Here is a 21,186-nt window from a genome sequence, read left to right on the forward strand (position 1 = left end):
ACAAGATGAGAATGGATGAGGGAGTCTTGTCTGGTTCCTTGGCTTTTGTATAAATAGTCTACTGCCAGGCATTACGAAAGCTCAGTTCTGAACACAAATCGCAACGAAGTGAACAATAAAATGTCTTCTGGTCAACTAAAAGGATTATTCTTGATCTTCAGCCTGTTGGCGTTGATCTTGTCTATGGCCTTAGAGACGAATGCCACACCAGCTTGGCAGAGATCATATCAGCCAGAACGAAGTGGACGCAGTTACACGGATATAGCCAGAGTCATTAATCCAAATCCATATGCATTTGTTGGTGCCCGTAATTATCCTGGTCAACCCTTCTGGCCAGCCGGCAGGCGTTAAAATTCTATTAAGTGCTTCTCTTTAAGACAAAATTGTGCAATAACTCAGGTGTAGAATAAATTGTGATATATAGCATAATTGTACGAGCAGTTTGTGTATTCTTATCAATATTTTTTTTAGCATAGCAAGAAAGTCACGTAGACTCGATTGCATAAAGCAACAAAATCGACAAATGAGGCGGGTATTCAACTTTTCAATTCATAATTCATTGTTATTTAACCATACATTTCTACATAAAAGCAAGTCCCCCTGTTCATTAAAGTCATAACAACAATCCGTTTGAACAAATTAACTTCGTCTTATTCGGACTTAAACCATTTTTTAACTATGCATTCTCTTGGTATTTCTGTTGGGCTTCTGGTCATTATTGCTGTGATCGGTATTCAAGCTCAAGGTTATTCCTACTATCCGAATTCAGGTTATCCTGGCTTCTTTGACTATGGTACGGATTACTTGGATTGGAACGAGTATGCCTCAGCTCAGGGCAGTGGTCCAGTAGCAAGTTCAAGTGCTGTGGCATATGGTTATCCGCTCTACTATTCAGCATATGCCCAGGCAGGACCAAAGTCTAGCTATTCATCATATAAAGTTTCCTCTTCAACATCATCTCCTGCTACTTCAACCACTTATGCTACAACAACCGCTGCTCCGGCCTCAACCACACCTGCTTCGACTACGGTGGCTTCAACTACGGCGGCTTCAACTACGGCGGCTTCAACTACGGCGGCTTCAACTACGGCGGCTTCAACTACAGCTGCATCTACCACTGCTGCGTCTACTACAGCTGCTTCTACTACAATTGCCTAAAATATTCCAATGATCAATGAGTAATTTAAAACCATAACAAAGCATTCATTATAATTTAAAAAATATTAACACACATTTTAGTTCGACTACTATTTCGAAAGTATCATATATAAATAAATAGTTTTCGCTGATAACCTTACCATAAGTCTTTATAGATTCCAAACGTTCGCGTTACAAATGTAGGAAATATTATGCTTTTTTTCAGTTTTGTTTTCAACAATAAAGATCTACTTTTTGCTGTAGACCATTTATAATTTGTTATAGTAATCCGATTGGAAATATGTACTTAAGATGTATTCAAAAGATTAAGTATCCAATATGAAAAAGTGAAAGAAAATTCAGTGCTCTTTGTATATTGATTGCTTAAAGAGTGTGGCATACTTTCGGGCACTAGCATATTAAATTCATGTAGAATGCATGTAGAAAACTTGAGCGCTAAATTTCAAATGATAGTGTCTCCAATATATATTTTATATTTATGAAGACAAATTTCATTTATGGTTAACTGCAAATAGTAAGTAATACTTGACTTGAAAAACAATTAAACAGCAGTCGTATGTGTTAATGACAAATATGCATTAAGAGACCACGCCTCCAATAGGTAAAGTATCATTGTGGTTGTTGTCAGGGACGCGTCGGCTCAATTAAGCGTCCAAAATGCGGCAGGCAACAAACAGACAGAGTTGTCAACTCGAATCGAAACTGTCGAGTCGAGATAGACGTGAAGGAATACCAACATCATCATCATCATCATCATCATAGTCGTTAAAATTGTGCGCTCGAATGGTTAATATTGAATCAACGTCCAATGCCATCTGGTGGATTAAAAAACCAAACAAGGCTGCCAAGAAGGGCAAGGGTAAGGGCGGAATGATGGCGGGTTGGCGCAAGAAATCGCTCGGCTCCAGCTTTTGTCTGGATATGACAGATTTACTGCGCAATATATCCTTACAGGGATACAACAAACTATTGGCAGCGGACTTAACATGGGGGGAAAGGTAAGTTCTGCCGCCAAAGACAACATAAAAGGCAAAGTCGGTTCCGCACCCCCTTCCATATAGAGTACATATAAGTATATGTATGTGGATAGGTAGACAATTTGCATTTGCAATTTTCACAGCGCTGAGCCGCATCATCATGACACTCGTCTCTTTTACCTGCGAGTTTACGGTTACGCAAGCAGTTCTCCTGCTACTGACAATTCGTCTCGCGGCCCGTTGAATTTTTCGCATTTTTCATTTCCGTTTCCGTTGTTACGCCGGGTTTGTTTTTTTGCTCAGTCTCAGTCTGTGCCTGCGATGGCAAATTTTTTGTCCGCTTTGTGCGTTTATCTTACGTTTCTCTTTTCCTACTCATCCCATATCGCTCATCTCCATATGATGCCCGTTCGCTTATTTGCAGATTAATTTGGCTGCTGCTGCACACGACCACGTTTATCACATTGCTAGTGGTGCTCTCCCTCACCTGGGAGCAATTTGTTGCCCAATACTTTGTCACGAACCTCAAGGATCCACTTTATCCCGTTGAAAATGTGCCATTTCCGGCTGTGTCAATATGCTCCAACAATCGGATTTCCATGCAGGCGGCCACCAAATATGCTCGGGAATTGTGAGTAGCTCTCCACCCCAGTCTTTGCTTCTATATCTATAGCTAATGCATTACATTTCTTTCATCATTCTGCGGAAAAAAAAAACTAAAAAGAGAGCTCAATGATCCATCTCCACGTACTTTATCGTATTATCTTGAACATTTGAGATATCTCCGTGATTTCTATTCAAGTGTTGATAGATCCGTGGACAGCGAGAGTTTTGTGTCGTTTCAAAGTTTTTTGGATTTGTTTGGAACTTGGAATAATGAAACCTTCTTTGATACGCGGCGCATAATGAAATTGGTGAATTATAATGCATAAACTTTTCATCAATCTCAATAATTTCAATTGTTTATAATTTAGCTGTCGCCCAAGTGTCAAGATTTCATTTTGAAATGTAGCCTATCCAATGTGGATATCCCATGTTTCAGTCAAGATGCTTTCGAAAATAGTTTAACCATGTACGGACCCTGTTGCACTTTCAATGTGGGAAATAAGTAAGTTTATGGGCATTGTGAATGAATAATTTTCAAGTTTAATTCTAATTTAATTGGCAGACTCAAAAAACGAAGTTTCAAAAATCGCATGGCCAGTTCAGCAATGGGTTTGACTGTGGTTTTAAATGCCAGCAAAGCGGATTACTTTGCACCGATTTTAAATACAAATGGTTATATTGTTATAGTGCATAATGCTGATAATTATGCATCGGTATCATCGTCGAATGCTTTGGAAATGTTTCCAGGGCAATATGAGGAGAGTTTCCTGCAAATATATGCCCGTGTGGTTGACACCGATTCGAGTTTGAATTCGTTTTCACCTTTTAATGTGGGTTATAAGTCTCATCTGCTCTCTATTGTTATTCTAATGGCTTTATCTTATTACAGAGACGATGCTATTTCGATCATGAAGCTACAGTGCCCAGCAATGAGCAGTTAATGAAATCAATTTACACTTTTCCTAATTGCATAACAAGATGCCGCATACGGAGCATCATTGCCCTCTGTCGTTGCCTGCCCTTTCAAATGCCCCTGGAACTGGTTGAGACTCTGGATGGTGTTGTCTATTGTACACTTAGTCACATACCGTGCATCAATCAGTATCTATGTCAGTTCAATCATCAATCACTCACAAGTTTCTGCTTAACATGTCTCAGTTATCTTACAGTCAAGTGGCGGAATGTGCTGACAGAGCGACACATCATTCCGGGCTTGGAACGGGAAATCGAGGAAGCTTTGTACTGTCCACAATGTTTGCCTTCTTGCAATGATGTACAATATTCGGTTTCGTTAAGTGCCCTGCCCATTGACAATTATCTGGCTACTCTTAAATCGGAATCCACAAATGAAACTGGAATCGAAACCGAAACGGATATCAATAAGGACATTTCGGTTTTGAGAGTTTTCTTTGGAGAACCTCATGCTCAATATTACATAAGGTTGCTAAATAACGCTTGGTTCGAAGTTTTCAGTAAGTTTATGTTACTTATTGTGTAAGTTTATTCCAAATTTCTTATCGCACAGGTACCATTGGCAATATAATGTCAATTTTTGTTGGTTTCTCTATGGTTGCCATATTTGAGATTGTTTTCTTTTTGTCCAAATACATTTACATGGGCTGCAATCGCATGGTGGAGCAGAATCTAATCGATAGAAGAGTAAAACAATTGGAGGATCAAAAATTATATATCTGTCCGTAGGAACTGTAAATGACAATTCTATAAGCATCAAAATATTATATAAAATTGAAGTCATTACACTAAAACTTTATAAATGTTAAGTCCTAAATAAATTGGCAACTCTTTAGATTCATTTTTTTTACTATTAGATAATTCGGAATTTTCTGAGTCTGAAAATTTTCAGTTTATCATAAATATTTTCTTTTAATGCTTGTTATTGCTCGAAGAATAAAAGGGAGAATGTCGCAATTTCGTTGAGAGTGCTCATAACCCTGTCATTTTAAGGACAATTGGGATATTCCTTGTCAAGCTTGAAGTCCTTGTCCCTGCCCATCGATTGACATCATCAGGTCCTGGAATGTCCTTGGAGTAGCTGAGAAAAAGGATGTTTTTCGAATATTGCATGCATCCTGCATCCTTAGATAACCCCAACTTTTTTTGATGCCAATCTGTAGAGCTCGTCAAGGACATCTTAGGAAACCTTGTCTTTTTGTCCTGCGACAGGATTTGTGGACTCTAGAACTAAAAAACGCAAAAAGGATAATTTTCTCGATGCCATAACTCCGCAGGACATTAGTCGAACTCGACAGGACACACTTTTTTGGATGTTCCAGGAGCAGGACTATCGATCTGCATTCAAGGATTTGCAATATCCTTTAATAAATATTGCTCGAATTTTTGCAAGGGGGTTGCTCAGAAAAATGGCGAAAAATCGCAAAAAACGCATAAATATCCTTATAACTCAGTCATTTGAAGGACGACCAAGACGTCCTTTTGTCAGATTGTAGGCCTCAATGATCCCCTTCGACTGACGCTAACAGATCCTGGAAAGTCCTTCAGGAAACTGAGATACAAGGACTTTTCTGTTTGACGAAAAATGGCAAATATCTCGCGAGTCCTGTAAAGGATCAGGACGAAAGTGGTGTCATAAGACTCCCATCATCAAGGTCTATCTCCGGTGCAAAGGACATCTCAGTAGTCCTGTGGAGAGCTGAGATATTAAGGATTTTATGGTTTTTGTCCATTTTTTGGCTACTTTGATCAATTTGGGACTTGGGAAAAATACAAGTCCAAAAACTCTTAAGATAGAGTTGTTGTTGCTATTGTTCTTGTTGTTGTAGTAATTGTTGTAATTTTTGTTGTTGTAATTGTAACAACAACAACAACAACAACAAAATTACAACAACAACAACAACAACAACAACAATTACAACAACAACAACAACAACAACAACAGCAGCAACAACAACAACAACAACAACAACAACAACAACAACAACAACAACAACAACAACAACAACAACAATTACAACAACAACAACAATTACAACAACAACAACAACAACAACAATTACAACAACAACAACAACAACAACAACAACAACAACAACAACAACAACAACAACAACAACAATTACAACAACAACAACAACACAAATTACAACAACAATTACAACAACAACTCTATCTTAAGATTTTTTGGACTTGTAATTTTTCCCAAGTCCCAAATTGATCAAAGTAGCCAAAAAATGGACAAAAACCATAAAATCCTTAATATCTCAGCTCTCCACAGGACTACTGAGATGTCCTTTGCACCGGAGATAGACCTTGATGATGGGAGTCTTATGACACCACTTTCGTCCTGATCCTTTACAGGACTCGCGAGATATTTGCCATTTTTCGTCAAACAGAAAAGTCCTTGTATCTCAGTTTCCTGAAGGACTTTCCAGGATCTGTTAGCGTCAGTCGAAGGGGATCATTGAGGCCTACAATCTGACAAAAGGACGTCTTGGTCGTCCTTCAAATGACTGAGTTATAAGGATATTTATGCGTTTTTTGCGATTTATCGCCATTTTTCTGAGCAACCCCCTTACAAAAATTCGAGCAAAATTTATTAAAGGATATTGCAAATCCTTGAATACAGATCGATAGTCCTGCTCCTGGAACATCCAAAAAAATTTCTCCTGTCGAGTTCGACTAATGTCCTGCGGAGTTATGGCATCGAGAAAATTATCCTTTTTGCGTTTTTTAGTTCTAGAGTCCACAAATCCTGTCGCAGGACTAAAAGACATGGTTTCCTAAGATGTCCTTGACGAGCTCTACAGATTGGCATCAAAAAAAGTTGGGGTCATCTAAGGATGCAGGACATGCAATATTCGAAAAACATCCGTTTTCTCAGCTACTCCAAGGACATTCCAGGACCTGATGATGTCAATCGATGGGCAGGGACAAGGACTTTAAGCTTGACAAAGGATATCCCAATCGTCCTTAAAATGACACAGTTATGAGCACTCTTTCTGTTATTTGGACTTGCAATTTTTCCCAAGTCCCAAATTGATCGAAGTAGCCAAAAAACTGGATCAAAAACATAAAATATTTAATATTTCAGCTCTCCACAGGACTACTGAGATGTCCTTTGCACCTTTGTTCTCTTCCTGGAAAATCCAAAAAAATGTGTCCTGTCGAATTCGACTAATGTCCTGCGGAGATATGGCATCGAGAAAATTATCCTTTTTTCGTTTTTTTACCATACATCCATAGGGTGAAATGGTATATTTATTTTTTTTGAAAAAATGGAAAACAAGCAGAGCTTGAGTTAAGCCTAGATGATAATAATGTTGATGATGATGATGATATTTCCTTGTCTGACATTTAACGCACATTTAACTAATTTCATTTTAAATTGCTGACAATTAAGGAAAATTGCCAAGACGAATCAAGCGGGTGGAGGTTGGCGGAATAAATGGTTCAGCAGCCAACGCCAACCCCAACTCCAATTCGAGGGGCCACCCTCCACCCTCCACCCTCAATGAACACCACGTGCCATGTCGCAGTTAATTTGTTGGCAATAAGTTGGAACACGAGGCCTAATTACAACAACAAGCACGACATGACTGCAAAATTTTCATTAAAACGTGGCGGAGAACCCCGCATCAGAACAATCAGAGCCAGGACCAGGACCAGGACGAGATCGCAATATACAAAACAGTTGCAATATAAAGGTGGGCAGATATGGAAGCAACCGAAAAGCCCCATCATTTGATTGTAGGTCAGGCTGCCTGGTGGATACCAGCACCAGCAGCAACATTACAGACATCTATCATGGACACGGTCATGGTCGCGACTCCATCGGAGGATACACAGAAATTGTCATTTGCCGCCGCGTTAAAGGATTTCCTGGAAAACCTGTCATTTCATTGTTACGGCAAATTAGTCGAGCACGCACGATGCATTCAGGAGCGGTGAGTATTGTCTATCCTCAATCCTTCCGTGTGCTAGTCCGGTGTCTTTTCAATTAGCGGCAATTCCATCTCCATTTCTGTAGCTTCTTCTGGCTCATTTTCCATACGAGTGCCCTGAGCGTTCTAATTGCATTCCTCTGGGGTACATATAAATGTGAGACAGAGACTCTGGTTACCACCATGTATGACCCTTTGTATCCCATTTGGAAGGTGGAGTTTCCAGCGGTATCAATTTGCAGCTTTAATCGTATATCAAAGAGAGCCATTTTGCGCTATGCCGAAGAATTGTAAGAACCATAGTAGTCATTACAGTATTAACTTTCCTATAACTATACCAAATGCTCCACTTTCACAGGAGCATCAAGGATCCCAAGCATCGAAATGTTAGCTATTTTTACGATGAGCTACAGGCTTTTGGCTATCTGTACTACACTCCGGATAGTCCCATCGATTACTATCGAGCTTTTCGATTTCAAGTGTTTCTCAATAATTATGATACTGAACTCCATGAGATGTTTTATAACACAAGAAGACGTATGAATACCCTAACACCAAATTGTAGTGAACTGTTTGTCTCTTGCCGTATGGCAGGACGACATTTCGATTGTCTGGAACAGTTTGAGGAGACCTTGACAAGTCATGGATTTTGCTGCACCTTTAACTATGATGGCAGGTGAGAGATTGCCAATGCAAAGTGGATATTAATGAGCAATCTATAAAAACTATAAATCAAACCTTTTATCTAAGTGTAAGTGGTTCAGACCTACAGGTCTAACAAGCTGAATACTAATTGAGTTACTAATCGGACAATCTTTCAACAGATCTGAATAACAATTACAATTTAAGGTTTACTTAATTATTCCAACTATTTTAGATATGTTAATGAACGCTCCTATAGACAACGTTACTTTGGAGCCGAGATGGGTTTGGTGGTGACTCTGAAGACGGATCCAAGTGATAACTTTTACAAATTACATCCCTCAAATGGTTTCATGGTTTGTCTATAAGACATGCAATTTGATAGACTTGTTTATGAGTATGTTTCATTAGATTTCAATATATGAACCACACAGTTTTCCGGATCCATATTCTGGTGGAGTGGCCGAACGTTTTGCCCAGACAGGTCTGAATACCCTGCTGCCAGTACGTGCAAAAATCTTTGAGACGGTGCCCGAAGCTCGCAGCATGAGTCCCACAGTGGTGAGTCCAGAGCAGTAGAGAGAGAGAGAGAGAGAGAGAGTGATAGTAAATCAATTGGAGCATATTCTCCATATATATATATTGTGAATTTCTTTATCTTTTTATCTTTACTGCAGCGCAAATGTCTTTTCGAGAATGAGATGCCACTTGTGTTTGCTCGTCATTATTCATTTAGTAAATGCATTTCCGCTTGCCGTGCTCGGAGCATAATCGGTTTGTGTGAATGTGTCCCCTTCAGTGTGCCCCATCGATATTATTCTGGTTCCGAGGGACGAGTCTATTGTACACTGGAGCACATGGAATGTCTCCGACGCTATGAGTGTGGGTATATGTATATGAGCAGTTCGCAGTTCTTTATTAACAATTCCGCAATTTCTTCCCAACCCATACTAGTCAAATGGCTGAACGTCATCACCAGTCGTGCAAATGTTACCGGCCTCGAGCACGAAATGGAGGATTCACTTTACTGTCCCGATTGTCTGGCATCATGCACGGAAACGCGTTACAGTGTCCGTGGGGCGATGACATTGTCTTTGCCTGCATTTTATTTGGATTTGGCGTAAGTTGCAAAGAAGAAAAAAACAGATTTTACCTAATTGAAATAGTCCATGAGGGGGGGAAATATCAAATGCTGAACAATTATTTTTCACAAAAACTCCTGTCGACAGTTCACTGTAAGAGATTTCATATTTTGCAACAACAGCAATTTCAGTGATTGGAATGTTGGCTACAAAAATACCAACAAGAGGCGCAACTTCTCCAGCCACCTACAATCCCGGAGCAGCAGTAGCTACGAGTTGGCCGTGGTTCGTATATATTTTGCCGAAACGCATATTCAATATTTTCGGCAGATTATTAAAAATGCCTGGTATGAGACGTTCAGTGAGTATATTCTGCATATGACATTGCAATCAGGGACGGAATGAGATGCTCTCAAAGGGAATAAAATAGTCATGGAGGAGTTTGTTAGAATTCCAATCAATTGTTGAGAACTAATAACTTAGATATAATTTATGCGGCTCCAGTAACAAGTGTCTTTTGCCCCCTCAACCGTCCCTGATTGAAATTGATATTACAATCTTTGCATATCTGCTCCACCTACTCACTCAATTACCCATGATGGTTCCATTTCCAGGTACAATTGGCAACATCTGTGGCATCATAGCTGGCTTCTCATTGATTGGCATCTGCGAGCTGCTGTTTTTCCTTGCCAAACAATTATGGCTCGCATGCAAAGCAGAACTGAAGGCGGAACTCCGTCATGTCCATAACCGGGCTAATGGCCGTGCAAAGGCAACTCAACAACAAGGGGCGGATCAGGTGCAGGACTCGAGTCAATCTATGGAGTTGCTTATACTGCCGTAATTGAGCAAAATATATATTCATTCATTCATTCGTACATATGTAACTTTGTTCGTTTTAAAGCTCACTGATTTTTATGCACATCCTTATCTGTCTACAAATTTTCTATATATGGAATCAAACAAAACATAACTAGCCAATTGGGAGACACACTCAAGTGCACTTATTTTGCATTGTTCAGAATAAAAATAAAAGTAAACATCAACCCACCAAGGTTTGCCAATGGGCAATAGGCAAAGAGGCCCAGACGGTGACATTAGCGCCAAACGTTGCGGCACTTTGATTCTTGGACACTTGCCCACCAGTGAGAAGTGTGGGGGGTAATTTGACCATTGTGTTGTCCAGGGCCAGGACACATTTGCAGTTATGGACCACGAAATACACACACACAGACACACACACACATCCACTAAAAGACCTATGCGATTAGTCCATTTCTTTTTTGGCACTAGCCAAAATCCTGACACTTGGAATCAACATTAGTTTTTATTTTCTCATATGGAAAATGCGACACAAAAGTCGAATAAGAACAAAACAAAATTCCATCAGTAGTTCCTTTTTTTTTTGTTGGAATTGAACAGGATTCGATTAGGATGACAAATAAAAAAAGACACAACAAATATAAATTTTATATACAAGTAAAGTATTACCAAGAACAACAAAATTTGTCTTGTGGGAAAACAATTGATTATATGAAACTGAAAGACACAAGGCTTTATATCTTAAGTTGTCTATTTTGGTATGAAGAATTTTAGAGCTCGAATAACTTTAATTAAGTTATTGGTTTTGTGGCTAAGTAGGCACAGTGGCGAATTTAAGACAGAGAGAGAATCATCTTGTCAGTAATCACATACTGAACTGATTAGAGATAAGATTCTATGTCACTTATTTAACAGAAAATGTACACATTTATTATTGTTTAAATTTGTCAGCTTAGTTAACTTTAAAATAACTTTTTACTCTTTCCTACAATATGTATATTAGTTTTCGAACTCGTCACTTAAGGATATAAACGATTCAAGCAACCGAATTTGGCATATTACGTATACGTATTTCTTTGTAATTAACTTTGTTTTGTGTGCTATACAAATAAAAGTTCTAGTAATAAAGATGTGTGCTGTAAGATACATTTCTTATAATCTCTAAATCTTTAAAATTCATTATTTACTTGCGATTTGAAGCGAAGACGTTTCCCTTTTCTATATTCGCGTTTCGACTTAATTAAATTTTTCATTGGCTTTCAACGATTGCCAAACAAACACACACACACAAGTGTGTGGCTGTGTGGGTGTTTTTTGTGTGTTCTTTGTAAATTCTCCTGGAGTTATTTGAAAATTGAAATGATTTCCATTGAATTTGTATGCCAACTGTTTGTTTTTCCATGCATGAAAATGCCTAAAAACTTGCAAAATAGGAACCAAAAAAAAGAAAAAATAAAAGATAGAAAGAAACTCGAACAATTTAAATGAACGAAATACTAAAAGCGACAGGATATGTATGGTAGGTATGATGGCCAAACAAAGCGAAAAAAAGGAAGAGAAACAACTGGAAAACAACCAAAAAACTGGAAAAGTGTAAGCAAATGCAAAGAAACAAGCGAAACGAGAGGCAAAACATAACGGATAGAAAAAGTCATGGGGAATAGACATGGACCAAATTCAGCTTGGCTGTTGGCTTTGGGCTCTTCTACTGCAAAAGTACGAGTATTATCGCACAATACAATATGTATATTGGATTATAACGTTTCTTCCTGCTATTGCCAGGACGACTGACACCACAACCCAGCACATCCCCTGATAGGCATTCAGGTGAGTGTGGAGTGTGGGTGGTGGCTATTGTTGGTGGTATCTTCATCTGAGAGTTGCCAGCTGTTGGTACGGTTGAGCCGTATGTACATACAGGAATGTATGTATGTATGTGTGTATCTTTGTACCTAGCTCTCCTTTTGTGTTTGCTGTGTTTTTACGCCTCCCTGTTCCAAACAGGGTATATTCCTTTTGATTAGAAGGCAAACCTATTCGAATTGAAGTCCTTACTTATGTAACAACTGAGAGGATATAAGTGAATCCTTTGAAAGCAGGTTACTCTGACGCATTAGATGGCTAATACAAACATCAAATTGTAAGTTTTCAAAGGGTATTTCAAGTTCTATCAAGCACTATCCCTTTTCAGCAGAATGTGTGTTTTAATATATATCTCGCCCACTCCCTTTTTTTTTTGTTGTGTGGCATTTCTACCAATAACGAACAAAATCAAAAATATTTTCTATGATATTTGCTTCCCTCACCGCGTTGATTCTATTTACTGCCTCTGCACCCTTTTTGCATGAAGTTTTTAATTGAATTCTGCATCGAGTTTTCTTCTCCTTTGTTGTTTTTTTTTTTGCAAGTTTTTATTCCAAGTTACTGCATCAAAAGTGCAAAAAAAGTTCAAATTGAATGGGGTTACAGTTGGTGGGTGGATTCTGGTAGTTTCTGCAGTTTTCCTCTTTGCTTCAGCTTCAAGTTGGTGGCCATTGCGGTTAAGCTGAGAGACACCTTAATAAGGAAATTGCGTGAATATACATATATATTCACATATATATGTAGATGTTTGAGTAGTTATGTAAGTAGTTAGCTTCTGGTTGGTCACAACTTTGTTGCATCACTTCATTATGAAATGTCAAACTCTGACTATGGGATACAAAAGCTCGGCTGAGGCCACCCTTTCAATAAGAGACAGTTACATTTGCATAGAAAGTACGTTTAATTATGACTAGCAAGAGAAGAATCCGGTGGGTCATTTAAGACTTGATGAGTGATGAGAATCTGTTCTTTGAATTAAATGTTTGACTAACAGTTTTTTTCATAAATGGGATTGAAGGTAAAGTCAATCATTTAGTTAATTTGTCTTTGATTTTGGAAGTTGAATCTATGCAATTATGTAAGTGCATAAAATATAGATAAATATCGATTTTGGGGAATAACTTTACTTAATATTTATCTTTGTTAACACTCAAATATCCAACCAGAATTTTCATTACTCGTTTCCTTAAATCTATGTTAGTTTACATTTTCATGTAAGGCTCATAAATACGCTTAGCATCCTTTTTTGTGTCCTCGTAGGGTTAAGCTAACCCTAAGCGAAAGCCAATGAGTGGTTGTCCCAAACCAAAGAGTCAGATGCAGAAGGAGAGCAGCGTCGTCTTTTTTTTTTTGGCATCCCATTTAAGGCATCCTTTTTGTTGTATTTCGCCTTGAGCTCAACGACTATTTCTTTTTCCGTCCCCTTTCTTTTTATAATTTTTCGAGCATAGCCTGAGATGGCGAACTCTTCGGCCGCTTAAGCTTTCAATTTTGTAGCTGCTCGGCCCTTGAGAGTCTGGGCTGAATTATTTAAGCCGTCCCTTTGCAGGAGGAATAATGGACCTGGGACTGAGATCAGAATAAAGACGTAGTCGGGGTCCGTTTGATTAAAAAATTTAAAATATTTACATCATATTTAGAGTTTGTGATTAACAATATATATAAAGAATATAACAAAAAAGACCCCTTGTATCTTTCCCTTCAAAAAATTCCTCTTAAGATGAGGTTATATTTTGTAATTCTTCTTTAAGAACTAGGTTAAACCCCTTTGCAACGCCCATGTCCCGATTTAAGGTAAGTGTGAGAGAGTAAGTGCTCCATCTAACTCGGTCGTTTTAAGCATTTGGCTTTTGTTTTGGGTCTCGTGCGAGTATTTATTTTAACGTCTGCCTGTTGTCTGGCGACTTTGCTCTCCACGCTTACATGAACTCAAAAAAAAAAGATACACAAAAAGAAAAAATAATACACAAAAACCTTTTGCTCTCACATTTTTCGCACCTGCGAACAAAGTCTTTGTTTCTATTTGAGTTTTGCATTTCGTTTAGGTATTCTGTTTTTTTTTTTTTTGCCTCAGATTTAACGGGGCAAACAATGAAAAGTAGGCTAAGATTTTAATGGCAAAATCGCAAACATTAAGCAAAATGTTTGGTGTAATTTTCTCTGCTGCCCCAGAGACCGACGATGACAACTCTCATAATCATCTTGAATGGCTTAAGAAGAGGATGGAGGGACAGGAGGGACATTGTAAACCTAATCTTATTCAGTATTTTGAGTTGCATATGCTTGATTGCATTCCTAAGGAGGTCTAATGCTCGCCTCAATAGCTGGCTTAGTAGCTGCTACGAAAGGAAAACCATTCATGCAACGATTTCCAAATGTGCCACAGTGGCACTTGACCATGAATTAGTTAGGAGCAGCATTTGTTAGTTACTTAAATTGAAAATGATATACCAATATTGGTAGATAGTATACCTTGTTTTTAGGAGATATTTTATAATAATATAGGTACATCGATGTATTTATAACTAAAAGTAAATTATATTTATTCCACTGTACGTTTCTTCAATCTCAAATTCATAGCTGTCAAAAGAATGCGAAATGCTTTCGATGTTCAATCTATATACTATCAATTTCAACATTCCTCAGTCACTCTCTGTCCCCCCCATTGACTGTATCTACTCCCCCCCAGATGTCTAGAGTCTAGACATCAATCAGCACCTTGGCCAAAAATTGATTGACAGCTTTGAATAGCATGAAATATAAATCTGTCATTTGCATTTCGGATTCTATTTGAAATCAATATGAATATAGTACTTGAAAATCATCGTTGTTGTTTTTTCTTCCTCTGATTATTATTGTTGCCAAAGTCAATTTGTCAAAAACAGACGGCCTCCATCTACCACGACCCTCGAGCCCAAGGCCCTGTTAAAGTGTTTTATCCATTCAGTTTTTTATTTATAGGAAAAAACTCGAACCGGACTAAGAGATACCTCGTAAAGAAAGCTGCCAAATTACTTGGCTTAAATCAATTGACTTAAATTAATGCCTATTATCCTTTCCAAAATAATCACAAGTCTAGATGTAGTTGTTTCTAACTTAATATACCATTATGTGAAATGGAATACAGGGTATGGAAAACAACTGGAAAATCCCTCAATGTTTTCTTTCCACTTGTTTGGTTTGAAGCTTAAAAACAGATTTTTTTTCTCGCCACTCGTTGCCCAAATTATACAAATATAAATATAAATTTAAAAAATATATATACATAAAAACCGCATATATAATTAATATAAAATAAATGATTGGGAAATCAATTAAGAGTGTGTTTCGGGTCTGTGTGTGTGTTTGAGATGCACCAGACGTGAAAATGTTATATGCAACTATGTCCAGACATATGTTTGTGTGTGTGTGTGTGTGAATGGTTTAAAAATGGCTTAAAAGTAACAGTCTCTCTCTCTCTCTCTCTGAGCGGCATACGTCATGGGATATACATGGGTGTGGTTAAGAGACGCCACCAGACTGAACGACTGACTATTTGTTTTAAAATCATATTGTGTCAGTTAAACGGTTTTTCTTTTTCAACTCACTGGAGCATTCACAGTTATTAATTATATTAAGCTCTTCCTTACAACAGGAGAAGGAGACACATAAGTCCGTGGCTCGAAAGATGGAGAATGGCAATGAACGAATTCTCATTATTTCATATTAAGAGAGGGTGACTTAAGCTCCACCTAAGAACAAGTCTTTAAATATAGTTCTTTTGAAATGGATTAACTAACTTGTAAAGAGTCGGTGAAGCTTTAATTGAATTAAAATTTAACGTAAGACTGCAGGTAATAAAAAGGTCTTTAAAAGGGCTTTAAATATATACGAAATGTAATGCTTGAATTCAATTCAAGTATCCTTAATATAGGCACATTATTCATTATGCCTTCGACTCGGTCAAATTACAAGTAGCTGTGTGAAAGTTTTCTGCGAAAATGACTGTTTATTATGTATTATATACACCACACACCACACACGCACACACACACACACACACACACACATGAAGACTCATACACTTTGCTTGCAATTCCGCTGGCGAAAATATCCTGCAGCTGATTTTTAATTACGAAAACACAAAAAAGGATGTTGTTGCGACTTCATGCATGTAAACACCAACACCAATACACAGAGATGCCCCACACACACATACATACATATCCTTAACCATCTGCAGACTTCCTAGACCTCAATGAAGCCATCGCCGCCTGGTTGCCTTGGTGCCTGCGTCTCTGCATGTGTGTGTGAGCCAACAGATTTCAATTTTTGTGTGTTAATTACATTGCCGGCATAAGTTCAGGACCTTCTCTGCAGAGGCGTGGAACCAGCCAGCCAGGAGGCGTCATCCCCTTCACCCACTTGACTCTGTTTCTGCTTGTGTTAAGCATTTTGGCGCTTGTGAATGTTTAATTATCAAAAATTTGCACTTGATCCCTGGTTAGCCCTTTTTCTTCACTTTTTTGTTTTTGTTACCCTAAAACAAGAAGGCATATTGGGCATTTATAGCAATCTCAGTCTAATTACCAAAAAAGCACTTGAATAGGCAGGACAATTGGTAGTCTTCAAGACAGTCGGATGTCCTTATCACAAACAGGGAATAAAGAGATTTCAACTCTAGCAGAATTTTACCTTTAAAACTTGTCGTAGAACCAAAATGTCCTTTGTCCGACTAAAAAGATAAGGTATTGTGAGTGTTTTGTTGGTATGAAAGGGAAAGATATTTGGACTTTCCTTACCTAAATGCTTATAAAGATTGAATAAGTAAGATATGGACAAAATGGGGCATTGATTTCACCTCAAATTCACATAGAAGGTATAGCTTGGCAATAATAAAGCCATTAAAGATCCAAAATTTGTGGTTACTGTTTGGCCAATATTTTAACATTACAGTCGTCTAAAGATTAAGTAAATAATGAAGTGTTTTTGATGAATCTTTAATGAATGTAAGAGTATCTTAACTTCGATGAGCAAACGTAATGTTCCACATTTATTTTTTGTTAGTTGTTTTAGGTTTGCTTTTGGCACATTTCATTTTATAGTCTCATCTCATGCGACTGAGGCTTATGGTAATTGTATGCCAGAAAGGTGAAGTGGTCAGAGGAAGAGGTCGAGATGGTGGGATGCTGTACATGTGTGCAAATGCCTGTGTGTGTGTGAGTGCTTTTAATGCTTTTACAAGTGAGCTTGTTGGTCTTGGCTTATCCTCGCTCTACCAAAAATTTGATTTGCTTACTGCTTTGGCAGTTTGCATATTTCATTCGAGTAAAAGTTGCCAAGGCTTAAAATTCATAGTTGCTCGTTTTCTCTATTCACTTATTTATGAACTGCAAAAGGCAGATGCAAATTATTTATAATTACAGGCCGGAAGGGAGTTACAAGAAGAGCAAAGAAAACGACGTCGACGACGACGACATGCCGCAACATTTTTCATTTATCATTTTTCATTTTTATGTTTATATGTTTTTTTTTTTTTTCTGGTGTTTATGCTTTTTTATTCACTTTCACCCAAAAGACAATTTAATGCCTTTAAAACAGCAAAATTCCGTTAAAACGACAAAGAAAAGGACATGATGTCTGCGGAGGATTGCGATTGCCTTCTTCACTGTTTATTTTTTTGTTTCACTTTGTTGCTTCCTTGGTATTATTATCCCGTTGTCGTCTGACAAATAAACACATACTGTCCTTTAGAACACGAACAGTGTAGGGAGGGAGGGGAATGAAGTGAAGTTGGAGTAAAGAACAAAAAGCAAACTCCAGCAACAGCAACAACAACAACAACAGACCCATTAAATTAAATACATAAATCATATTTTTTTCAACATGCCGACAGACTGAGGATAAGATATGGGCGTAGTTTTTTTTTTTTTTTTTTGGGGAGTGCCGCTCTGCCGAGGCAAACTTAAGGGCGCCCAAAAAGGGAAACCATTAAATGAATACAATGTTCCTCTACTGATTAAAATTGTCTACCACCAACGACTATATGCATCCCCAAAGGTCAATGGTCATGTGATTTAAAGTTCAACCCCAAAAATTTACACTACGCAGTGTTTGAGGAAAATGCAAAATTTTGAACAATTCTTAGACTCTTCATATGATATGAAAGTTTTCATCTGATTGTATATATATGTATAACTTTTTAACTAACAAGAGTAACTTTGGGTGTGCGAATCATCGATTTTAAAGGTAATCGGATAATTGAATATCCTAATACATATCCCTACATTCCAATATGTATTTGGATAAAACCTTGTAGTTATTAATTGGTTAAGGTTTGAAATGGCCAATTGTTCATAATTTTGTACTTTAGTTTAATTTATGTTTATAATTTTTTTTAAGAAGCAGAACAAAAATTGGCTATTTCTCGAAGTTGTCAATTAAATTTCCCAAGATTTCCATCTAGTTCATATTAAATATTAGGCTGCTGATTAAAATGAATTGCAAGAAAATGCTTATAATGGCAGTAAATTGAGTAAACTGGATACTTTTTGACTTTGATTTGTGTATCTCGTAAATTGAACATACATTTTTGTTCAACAAATACTAAAATTTGATTAAACAACCAATTTAGTGACTTCATTGGGTTATTAATCATCAAAAACATCTAATTGGGTCTACAATGCATATATTGTCATCTTTAATTAAATAAACTGTAGACAACACATCCCACACAGGTGAATCAATAATATTCCAGACACACACACATACACACAAACATGCGTGTGGGTGTGTGTCTGTGTGTGTGTGTGTGTATTATCGGAATAATTAATTGTTAATGTTAATGACGATAAGGTACAATTAACATGGCAATGTTTCCATGTTGCATTTCAATATTAATTTATGCATTTTTGCAGAGATTTAAAATTAATTTCACATTATGGGCTAAATCAACTGTAAACGTGATAAATTAATAGTTAAAATAAATCAAGTGTTTCAAATGCAATGTATTTAATGTTGGATTTTGTTATCAAATGGCTAGACAATAATTCCTATTGAAGTGAAAGGTAAAAAAATGTTACAGATCAAAGAAATCTGATTTAAATTATCAAAGGGACAATAAGCTAATTGTCTAACAATTGAAATATTACAGAAATTTTTTATGCCGAACGTAGTATTTATTTTCATTTTCAACATATAATTTAAGTTTTGACTTTTCTGAGCTAAGTTTTCGAAATAGTTAATAGTAGTTTAACAAATTTAATTAAATGGACCAACTGAATAAGTCTTTAGGGGTATTTTTGTATGTCAATCAAGTTCATTTGGTTTTGTTCAACTCCACATGAAATAAGTATTAAAATTTTATATGGCCGAGTTGCTTAGTTTTGCCAAAGTCATGTAAGTAGCCAGATTAATAACATCACCTGCTAGATTTGGCTTTAACTTTTGAGTAACTGAAATCAAGAGGAATGTCACCTAGCGATAAAACCAACTACAATCGTTTATCTATATTTCATGAAAAGCTGCTCTAAAAAAGGAGATGCTCTCTAGAATGGATAACTTTTCTCCATGACAAATTTCACGTAGGTAAGCCTGGGAAATCAAAGCTGCTAGAAAGAAGATCCTTAAAGAAATTACCAATCGGCTTAGACACAAGCCCTTGGTTAAGGTTTTATGGCCCCTGGTTGATGGACATGAATTTTTCAAAGTTACTTCAGAACGGAAAAAGGGTGCTAAAAAGTAAGTACTCGATACTTACATAAAAAAGTGTATTTAGGTATATTTTGACTCCTCTGCCTATGAAGAACAAATTTGTTTAAGATTTTTTCGAGGCTTCGTTATCACTTTTAATTGCTGCATTTTTGATGGGCTTGACTTTTTCTCTTTCCACCCTTTCGACATGGCCAAGTTTTATGCTCTTTTAATGGCATTTGCTTTCCCTCCGCCGCATTTGACCAACCCAATTTCATGTTGTTCATCAACAAATTTTCGCTTATATTGCATATTTTAGTTTACTGTTTTAATGTTTGCTTTGGGTTAATGTTTTGTAATACTTTTTTTTTTAACAATGTCCATTACACGGGCTAAAGCCTCTGAACCCACATATAATTTTCTATATACAAGTACATTGAGCGTAAAAAAAAGTGCATTAAAAAACAAATGTGCACCAGAGAGAGGGGGGAAAAAAAACTAAAGAGAGAAAAAAGCAAATAAAAATAACCTGCAATAATAATAAAAGTAATAATTTGCGTTGCCAACGAACGCAATGACCAAAAAGAATAAAGGGTCAGATTGCCCACTTCTCTTTCCCCCCTCTCTCTCTCTCTCTCACTCTCTATGGTCTGAGGGTCGCTCTTTCGCTGGCTGACTGCGCTTTTCAGCTTCATTTTAAACGATGATACTTAAATTTCCATTAAAGCACTTGCAAGCGACCACCAATAACTTGCTAAGAGACGAATGGGGACCCGGGACCATTGAATTGGACCCACTGCGTAGTTTTCCGGCCTCCGCAATGAGCCAAAGTCAAGCATGCTCTGCGGTTTTTCTTCCCTTTCCATTTCAAAAGTTTCCATTCCATTCCCATTACCCATTGCCCATTGCATTGGCCAAAGGGAGGGGAGTTTTCTCAGTGGGTGGAAGTTTGCTACCAAATATTTACTGTGCACAACTTAAGCAAGTATATATATATATATGTACTATAATGTTGGTCAGAGATGGCATTAACTAACGTTAAGGTAAATTTATATGATTTCCAAATTCCAAATATATTGGAAAACATTTTCGAGTATTCTCTTTGTTAGCTTCCTTTAGCATATTGAATTTAAAGTGAAATTTTTATAAATTTGTCTGAATTGATGATGGAATTTAATTGCCTCATCGGCAAGAATTCTTTTTAGTGAACCTATGAAATTTTCTGGTAAAATTTTCCTTATTTAACACAGACATCACTATGTATAACTTGATACAACTGCAATCACATGAAATATATATAAAATCATTTGCCTATATATGTATATATATATATATATATATTGAGTATACCAATAACGAGTGCCGCACAATTTCATTACTGGCCTGTTTTTTTTTTTTTGTACTGAAAATTTTCCGTTTGTGTTGGGGTTTTTTTTTTTTTTTGCT

General features: G+C 37.2%; 2 protein-coding genes across 2 annotated transcripts; both read left to right on the forward strand.

Moving 5' to 3' along the window:
• The first annotated feature begins 1,941 nt into the window (after positions 1 to 1,941).
• LOC6649868 (sodium channel protein Nach) lies at positions 1,942 to 4,442 on the forward strand. The gene is made up of 8 exons (XM_002072223.1): positions 1,942 to 2,156; positions 2,560 to 2,766; positions 2,860 to 3,049; positions 3,110 to 3,243; positions 3,304 to 3,571; positions 3,631 to 3,850; positions 3,911 to 4,213; positions 4,267 to 4,442. The coding sequence occupies exons 1-8, from the start codon at positions 1,942 to 1,944 to the stop codon at positions 4,440 to 4,442; spliced, it is 1,713 nt and encodes a 570-aa protein (XP_002072259.1).
• Positions 4,443 to 7,433: 2,991 nt separating this feature from the next.
• Positions 7,434 to 10,228, forward strand: LOC6649869 (sodium channel protein Nach). The gene is made up of 9 exons (XM_002072224.2): positions 7,434 to 7,663; positions 7,747 to 7,950; positions 8,019 to 8,336; positions 8,538 to 8,647; positions 8,733 to 8,863; positions 8,980 to 9,184; positions 9,257 to 9,422; positions 9,576 to 9,745; positions 9,999 to 10,228. Exons 1-9 carry the CDS (start codon positions 7,434 to 7,436, stop codon positions 10,226 to 10,228), a joined length of 1,764 nt encoding a protein of 587 aa, XP_002072260.2.
• Positions 10,229 to 21,186: the final 10,958 nt, after the last annotated feature.

This window comes from Drosophila willistoni, chromosome 3R (assembly GCF_018902025.1).
Source record: "Drosophila willistoni isolate 14030-0811.24 chromosome 3R, UCI_dwil_1.1, whole genome shotgun sequence".
NCBI lineage: Eukaryota > Metazoa > Arthropoda > Insecta > Diptera > Drosophilidae > Drosophila > Drosophila willistoni.

Bases quoted from the DNA above. Each gene is read 5' to 3' on its own strand.
- LOC6649868 (XM_002072223.1), top strand. From the start codon at position 1,942: ATGGTTAATATTGAATCAACGTCCAATGCCATCTGGTGGATTAAAAAA. The intron at 2,767-2,859 runs GTGAGTAGCTCT...AAAACTAAAAAG, and splicing joins ACCAAATATGCTCGGGAATT to AGAGCTCAATGATCCATCTC. The intron at 3,244-3,303 runs GTAAGTTTATGG...TTTAATTGGCAG, and splicing joins ACTTTCAATGTGGGAAATAA to ACTCAAAAAACGAAGTTTCA.
- LOC6649869 (XM_002072224.2), top strand. From the start codon at position 7,434: ATGGAAGCAACCGAAAAGCCCCATCATTTGATTGTAGGTCAGGCTGCC. The intron at 8,864-8,979 runs GTGAGTCCAGAG...TCTTTACTGCAG, and splicing joins GCAGCATGAGTCCCACAGTG to CGCAAATGTCTTTTCGAGAA. The intron at 9,185-9,256 runs GTGGGTATATGT...AACCCATACTAG, and splicing joins ATGTCTCCGACGCTATGAGT to TCAAATGGCTGAACGTCATC.